Source organism: Haliotis cracherodii, unplaced genomic scaffold (assembly GCF_022045235.1).
Source record: "Haliotis cracherodii isolate W230 unplaced genomic scaffold, xgHalCrac1.p SCAF_4, whole genome shotgun sequence".
NCBI lineage: Eukaryota > Metazoa > Mollusca > Gastropoda > Lepetellida > Haliotidae > Haliotis > Haliotis cracherodii.
The window spans coordinates 25,650,258-25,659,210 of NW_027266297.1; the positions used below are offsets into that span (position 1 = coordinate 25,650,258).

Below are 8,953 nucleotides of genomic sequence, written 5' to 3' on the forward strand. Positions count from 1 at the left end.
CTGACCACTGCATACATGAGACCCCTGTCAATGGGTTGCTGAGGACATATCTTAACCCCAGAATCCCCCGTGTATGATATCTCAAGTGCTTACAAAGTTTCATCCTGAAACTTTGAATGGTTTGTGATTTATGCTCTGCAAAATAAAACTCTTATTTGAACCAATGTTTAAAATAGACTTGCCTTTGTCTCACAAAATCTATAAAAGATCAAACTTCATGAATAGCAAACAACACCAGTTCAACAGTTGCCTGAAGAAAATGACGACATTAAACGGTTAGGAGTTATGCTCTTGAAACAAAACCTAACGGACGGAACCCGTTTCAATACCCTTAATGCCGAGCGACAGACAGGGTAACAATAAGTACCATCTATTAACGTCTTTTGGTATGACGCGGCCGGGGATCGAACCTCGAATCTTCCGCTCTCCGGGCGGAGGCTCTACCTCTAGACCACGGAGGCGGGTGGGTACTAATGGACATAGTTTGAAACGACATTTAAGCTGAAGGACTTACACTACATTTATACCTGACTTGAACTAAAATAAACTATACATCATATTCAACATGCATATCATTACATCAATTTCAAATAATATGTTACGATATATGTTTTAAAGGCTATACGTGTACTCACGTACATAACCCACACTCAGCCGATCCTGGCACAGCGTGGGGACGCAACTCTGCAAAGTGCGCCCTTCCTCTGTATTATTTATTATTATATATTTATTACTTATTACAGTGCAATATTTTAATCGCGCGTACGTGAGCATCACATACCTTAATAAAGTCCATATCTGTTTCCAGCAATAAAGAGCGAGATGGCAATGGGACCCCCGAACCACGCCCCCCGCGCCCCAGTTTCTTTAAAAGGTCAGTAACTGTAAGAGTCCTGTACATTGTCATTCTTCCACTCATCTGAACTTGCATTCCTGTTCACAAACACAACCCCACCCCACCCCACCCCACCCCACCCCAACCCTCCCACCCCACACACACCCCCCTCTCCATCTACGATCGTTTAGGCACAGATGAATTTCCGTTCCTGTTTGTGGTCCCCTCCCTTCCATTAACGATCCTCTGGTCACTAATCTGAATTTGCATTCCTGTTAATGACCCCTTCCATTAACTAACCTTTAGCCACTAACGTGAATTTACGTTCCTGTCCATGCCCTTCTCCATTAACGACCCTCTAGTCGCCCACCTGAACTTACATTCCTGTCCATGTCCTTCTCCATTAACGACCCTCTAGTCGCGCACCTGAACATACATTCCTGTCCATGTCCTCCTCCATTAACGCTCCTCTAGTCGCCCACCTGAACATACATTCCTGTCCATGTCCTCCTCCATTAACGCTCCTTTAGTCGCACACCTGAATTTACATTCCTGTCCATGTCCTCCTCCATTAACGCTCCTCTAGTCGCCCACCTGAACATACATTCCTGTCCATGTCCTCCTCCATTAACGCTCCTCTAGTCGCACACCTGAATTTACATTCCTGTCCATGTCCTCCTCCATTAACGACCCTCTAGTCGCACACCTGAACAAACATTCCTGTCCATGTCCTTCTCCATTAACTACCCTTTAGTCGCACACCTGAACATACATTCCTGTCCATGTCCTTTTCCATTAACGCTCCTCTAGTCGCACACCTGAACATACATTCCTGTCCATGTCCTCCTCCAGTATCGCTCCTTTAGTCGCACACCTGAACTTACATTCCTGTCCATGTCCTCCTCCATTAACGCTCCTTTAGTCGCACACCTGAACACACATTCCTGTCCATGTCCTTCCCCATTAACGCTCCTTTAGTCGCACACCTGAATTTACATTCCTGTCCATGTCCTCCTCCATTAACGCTCCTCTAGTCGCACACCTGAACACACATTCCTGTCCATGTCCTTCCCCATTAACGCTCCTCTAGTCGCACACCTGAATTTACATTCCTGTCCATGTCCTTTTCCATTAACGACCCTCTAGTCGCACACCTGAACATACATTCCTGTCCATGTCCTTCCCCATTAACGCTCCTTTAGTCGCACACCTGAATTTACATTCCTGTCCATGTCCTCCTCCATTAACGCTCCTCTAGTCGCACACCTGAACTTACATTCCTGTCCATGTCCTTTTCCATTAACGCTCCGTTAGTCGCACACCTGAATTTACATTCCTGTCCATGTCCTCCTCCATTAACGACCCTTTAGTCGCACACCTGAATTTACATTCCTGTCCATGTCCTCCTCCATGAACGACCCTTTAGTCGCACACCTGAACTTACATTCCTGTCCATGTCCTTCTCCATTAACGACCCTCTAGTCGCCCACCTGAACTTACATTCCTGTCCATGTCCTTTTCCATTAACGCTCCTCTAGTCGCCCACCTGAACTTACATTCCTGTCCATGTCCTTTTCCATTAACGCTCCTTTAGTCGCACACCTGAACAAACATTCCTGTCCATGTCCTTCTCCATTAACGACCCTTAAGTCGCCCACCTGAACATACATTCCTGTCCATGTCCTTTTCCATTAACGCTCCTCTAGTCGCACACCTGAACTTACATTCCTGTCCATGTCCTCCTCTATTAACGCTCCGTTAGTCGCACACCTGAATTTACATTCCTGTCCATGTCCTCCTCCATTAACGACCCTTTAGTCGCACACCTGAACTTACATTCCTGTCCATGTCCTTCTCCATTAACGACCCTCTAGTCGCCCACCTGAACTTACATTCCTGTCCGTGTCCTTTTCCATTAACGCTCCTCTAGTCGCCCACCTGAACTTACATTCCTGTCCATGTCCTTCTCCATTAACGACCCTCTAGTCGCACACCTGAACTTACATTCCTGTCCATGTCCTTCCCCATTAACGCTCCTCTAGTCGCACACCTGAATTTACATTCCTGTCCATGTCCTTCTCCATTAACGCTCCTCTAGTTGCCCACCTGAACATACATTACTGTCCATGTCCTTTTCCATTAACGCTCCTCTAGTCGCACACCTGAACTTACATTCCTGTCCATGTCCTCCTCCATTAACGCTTCTCTAGTCGCCCACCTGAACTTACATTCCTGTCCATGTCCTTCTCCATTAACGACCCTCTAGTGGCACACCTGAACTTACATTCCTGTCCATGTCCTTCTCCATTAACGACCCTTAAGTCGCCCACCTGAACATACATTCCTGTCCATGTCCTTCTCCATTAACGTTCCTCTAGTCGCACACCTGAACTTACATTCCTGTCCATGTCCTTTTCCATTAACGACCCTCTAGTCGCACACCTGAACTTACATTCCTGTCCATGTCCTCCTCCATTAACGCTCCGTTAGTCGCTCACCTGAATTTACATTCCTGTCCATGTCCTCCTCCATTAACGACCCTTTAGTCGCACACCTGAATTTACATTCCTGTCCATGTCCTCCTCCATGAACGACCCTTTAGTCGCACACCTGAACTTACATTCCTGTCCATGTCCTTCTCCATTAACGACCCTCTAGTCGCCCACCTGAACTTACATTCCTGTCCATGTCCTTTTCCATTAACGCTCCTCTAGTCGCCCACCTGAACTTACATTCCTGTCCATGTCCTTTTCCATTAACGCTCCTTTAGTCGCACACCTGAACAAACATTCCTGTCCATGTCCTTCTCCATTAACGACCCTTAAGTCGCCCACCTGAACATACATTCCTGTCCATGTCCTTTTCCATTAACGCTCCTCTAGTCGCACACCTGAACTTACATTCCTGTCCATGTCCTCCTCCATTAACGCTCCTCTAGTCGCACACCTGAACTTACATTCCTGTCCATGTCCTCCTCCATTAACGCTCCGTTAGTCGCACACCTGAATTTACATTCCTGTCCATGTCCTCCTCCATTAACGACCCTTTAGTCGCACACCTGAATTTACATTCCTGTCCATGTCCTCCTCCATGAACGACCCTTTAGTCGCACACCTGAACTTACATTCCTGTCCATGTCCTTTTCCATTAACGACCCTCTAGTCGCCCACCTGAACTTACATTCCTGTCCATGTCCTTTTCCATTAACGCTCCTCTAGTCGCCCACCTGAACTTACATTCCTGTCCATGTCCTTTTCCATTAACGCTCCTTTAGTCGCACACCTGAACAAACATTCCTGTCCATGTCCTTCTCCATTAACGACCCTTAAGTCGCCCACCTGAACATACATTCCTGTCCATGTCCTTTTCCATTAACGCTCCTCTAGTCGCACACCTGAACTTACATTCCTGTCCATGTCCTCCTCTATTAACGCTCCGTTAGTCGCACACCTGAATTTACATTCCTGTCCATGTCCTCCTCCATTAACGACCCTTTAGTCGCACACCTGAACTTACATTCCTGTCCATGTCCTTCTCCATTAACGACCCTCTAGTCGCCCACCTGAACTTACATTCCTGTCCGTGTCCTTTTCCATTAACGCTCCTCTAGTCGCCCACCTGAACTTACATTCCTGTCCATGTCCTTCTCCATTAACGACCCTCTAGTCGCACACCTGAACTTACATTCCTGTCCATGTCCTTCCCCATTAACGCTCCTCTAGTCGCACACCTGAATTTACATTCCTGTCCATGTCCTTCTCCATTAACGCTCCTCTAGTTGCCCACCTGAACATACATTACTGTCCATGTCCTTTTCCATTAACGCTCCTCTAGTCGCACACCTGAACTTACATTCCTGTCCATGTCCTTTTCCATTAACGCTTCTCTAGTCGCCCACCTGAACTTACATTCCTGTCCATGTCCTTCTCCATTAACGACCCTCTAGTGGCACACCTGAACTTACATTCCTGTCCATGTCCTCCTCCATTAACGACCCTTAAGTCGCCCACCTGAACATACATTCCTGTCCATGTCCTCCTCCATTAACGTTCCTCTAGTCGCACACCTGAACTTACATTCCTGTCCATGTCCTTTTCCATTAACGACCCTCTAGTCGCACACCTGAACTTACATTTCTGTCCATGTCCTTCTCCATTAACGACCCTCTAGTCGCACACCTGAACTTACATTCCTGTCCATGTCCTTCTCCATTAACGACCCTCTAGTTGCCCACCTGAATTTACATTCCTGTCCATGTCCTTCTCCATTAACGACCCTTTAGTCGCACACCTGAACTTACATTCCTGTCCATGTCCCTTTCCATTAACGCTTCTCTAGTCGCCCACCTGAATTTACATTCCTGTTCATGGACCCCATCCATTAACGACACTGTAATCATTTATCTGAATTAACATTCCTGAGCCCCTCCGTTAACGCTCCTTTAGTCCCTCACCTGAATTTATATTCCCATGCATGCCCCCCACCCCCTCTTCTGACCCTCCCGAGATTATTTCTTCATATTCCTTGTCACAATTGTGGTCTTCTTGTGTTATTTATGATAAAATGTTCCAAGCCTCCCATTCACCACGGCAACATGGACATGAACATACCAGTGATAACATTGCGTTTCTCTCGTTATTTCAGACTGCGAAGGGTGTTTAAGAGACGCAAACGTCCAAAAAGAACAGAAAAGCGGGACGACTATGTTAATGTGGATCCTGCTGACATCGTAACCAATCACATCTCCAAGTCTGGAAAACGCTTGTCGATATCTGGTCCTAGGCCAGTTGAACCTATACCTCCCCCAAACACACTGCAGGCGATCGAATCTGCCCCCCTTACAGTCGAGGCGCCACCCCTGGCGTCTGTTTGTAGTCCGGTAGCACCTAATCAAGTGGAGCAGGTTCAGACAGAGTCTGTTGAGGCTGCATGTGGAGAGCCTTTTACCGTTGAGTCTGCCCTGCCTGATCCTGATCTGAAAGAAGGCGAGGTCAGTGTGAGGCATAGCGGAAAGACTGTGAATACAGGAAATCTCAGTGACGACTCGGATGAAGACGTCTGTGCAACATATGTACCCATGGGGAAGCCTCTCCGGGGACTTAGAAAAAGTAAGACTTTTAGTGAAGGGGTGCTGACAAAACCACGCATTTGTACCCTTCAGTATACAAGCTACACACCCACAGCATCCCGACCATTCATGGACACCTCAAATCAGGAGGAAGAGCGTCGATCCATAACTTACCAGAACAGTGCAATAGAGGTTGTTGACGATGAAACCGAAGAGGATGATAATACTCACCTAGAACTTTTCAAGGCATTTAACGAGGCTTCTCGTCAAGATGTGACAAAGAGCGTATACATGAATTTCGATACGAATCTTAAGGTCGGCCAGCGACGAGGATTTCCTCCTAATTCCACAGACCTCAAATTGGAGAGATCCTCCGATGACCTGTTCAAATCGGGATGGTGGAAGTCAGCCCAGTCTCTACACGATGTACACGAGGAGCTGGAGACGAAGCATGATGCTGCAGCTAAGGTCGTTCCAGACTGTGACCTTTACGTCCGTATGGCGGGACAGTCGAGCGGACCCCCGGGATGTCGACCACCCCCAGAGAACTCGAGGAGGAGTAGAAGCTTAACCATGCCAAATATCTTTGCGTCAGAACTTGAGGACACTGTTTCCGATGATCTGCCTAAGCTTACGTTATGGTGCCCCCAGAGTCAATCAGGTGAACGGAATTCCGGCTCCACTATAAAGTTCAACACTTGTCCACGGCCATGTTCTGTAGCTCAGTACGTTAATTTCAAAGGCAGTATCCCCCCTAAATAAGGTCCTGGACGAACACTCTTCCAAGACATTAATATTCATTGATACTGAATATTCTTTATTTGATATTAAACAATGAGGGTTTGTTTATTTACCAGATCCACAATCCACGTCAATAGTATAGGGATCCTTGGATCGTACTACCCAACCTGTTGCTCTAATAGTTGAAATTAACGCGAGCTTGAATTAAATGCGAAAAAAGTGAGTTTGTGCAACCCAGGAGGGGGGCTTTAGGGGTTGCTTATATACTTTTGGTAATTTTGAAATTTTGAGATTTGGAATGAATGCCAAGAGTGGGTGGAGGACGAACTAAGGGAGCTGTGTGTGTTGGGTTGTTGTTAGATTAGGTAGTTTTGGTTTTAATATTTTATTTGGGGTATAAATGCGACTAATTAGTCCTGTTTTAATTAGGTATATGCCTAAGGCTTTGAATTTTTCTGATTTATTTTGTGGATTTAGGATTGATTCTAGTGTAAGTGCGGTTTTAAGATTTAGGGTGGTCTGTAGAGTTCGATGTGTTTGGTAGTGTGTGCAGTGAATGAGTACGTGTTCTGATGTTTCTTGTTGTTTGCAATGTCGGCAGTTTCCTTTTGTGTGTAGATTAGCTATTTTACGGTGATTTTTTAGTTTGGTGTGGCCTGTTTGTAGTTGAGTAATTATTCTGTCGATGTTTTTGGATGGGTGTAGTATTTTTGGTTTAGTTAGGGTTTCTTTTAGTACTTTCCTGATTTGGCTATTTGAGTTTTGGTATATATTTTGCCATTTTTTGTTCATTTTATTTTAACGACACTTTTGATTTCTGATTTTGAGCTGGGTAAGTTTAAGCTTATTTCTGGGAGTTTAAGGGATAATTTTGCTGCTTTATCTGCGTTTTCATTTCCAAAGATTCCTACGTGGGCGGGGATCCAAATGAACTCTATTTGTTTACCTGCCATAGTTAAGTTGTTTGAGATTTTGAGTATTTGATTTATTAGTTTGGGGCGGTTTTTAGTGTTTTTATTTTTGAGGGCTTGTAGTCCACTGAGGGAGTCGGTTAGGATGAGGATTTTTTGGTGTTTTTTTAGATTGCTGATTGTGCAGTGCGGAGGCCATGCCCATAAGTTCGGCCGTGAATATGGATTGGTTGTTTGGGAGTTGGTAAGATTGGGTGTTTTTGGTTGGTTGTGCGATGTGAACTCCGAAACCTGTGTGTTTGGAGATCGGATCTGAGGATCCGTTCGCATAAATGAAACTTCGCATTTATATCTCCAAAATGACTATCGCCAATAAGATGGTCTCACTGAACACTTTGGATAGCGGAAATACTAACTTGAATATAAACACAAACAAGGTTTATTGAGCAGCAGTTGTAACAAGTGCATAGCAATATCATTTAACGAATGATAATTATACAATAGACACCGATGAGGTCAAGAGTTCTACCCACTTGGTCAAACTAGGCATCATTGACCACTTCAATCAGTGAACTGTTTTTTGTTCAATTATTTTATTGCCTTTGAACTTCCTTTGTGCCAGTCAACAGAATAAACATATTAATATTAACTGTGTGTTGTTTTTAGGAAAACGCTGTTTATTGTTTTTACGGAAGAGCTCTACTCATCGCTAATAGGCCGAGCTATTTGCTGTTTGTTTGGATTAAGGATAGGTTGGATTAAGGTAAGGATAATAATTATGTATCACTCACTGGGGATGGGGTGGGGGCAGTTGCATTGATTTTGATTTTTGGCTAGGGGCCATCAGTCGTATTAATTTGGAAACGCATTAATTTCTAGATTTACAGTATATCTGAATCAGTCTGTGTGTAAACATCTGTGAGATAAAGTAATGATAATAGACAAATAAGTTCATTATTTATTATTTTGTAGTTAAAGCGAAACGTCATGAAAAACTCACAAAAGATGCATGTACATATTGTTTATTTTCTGGTTTAACGCTACGCTTAGCGTTATTCCAGCTATATGATGGCGGTCTGTAAATAATCGTGTCTGTGTAAACTGTTATGTAATCCAGTGATTGACATCATGAACATCGATCAATGCAATAGGGGTACATTATGTATAGTTACAGGAACAAAATGTGTTTACCTTTAAATTAAATTAGATTAACATACCTTGTTGTTATCTTTTATATTGAACGTGAGCAACTCAAGGTCTATCCTCATAATGGCAACAGACCCGTGAAGATTCCGGGGTAGAATTGGTCTTCAGCAACCCATACTTGCCGTAAAAGGCGACTAACGGGATCGGGTGGTCAGGCTCGCTGACTTGGTTGATACATGTCATCTGAATCGA

General features: G+C 44.6%; 1 protein-coding gene across 1 annotated transcript in view; it reads left to right on the forward strand.

Annotated features, from left to right (window-relative positions):
- Positions 1-8,539, forward strand: part of LOC139479731 (uncharacterized) — an 11,392-nt gene extending 2,853 nt beyond the window's left edge. The window contains exons 2-3 of the mRNA XM_071262587.1: positions 809-874; positions 5,480-8,539. Of these exons, the coding sequence (XP_071118688.1) occupies positions 809-874; positions 5,480-6,665 (1,252 nt within the window). The 3' untranslated portion in view covers positions 6,666-8,539. The remainder of the gene's footprint in view (positions 1-808; positions 875-5,479) is intronic.
- The last annotated feature ends 414 nt before the right edge of the window (positions 8,540-8,953 follow it).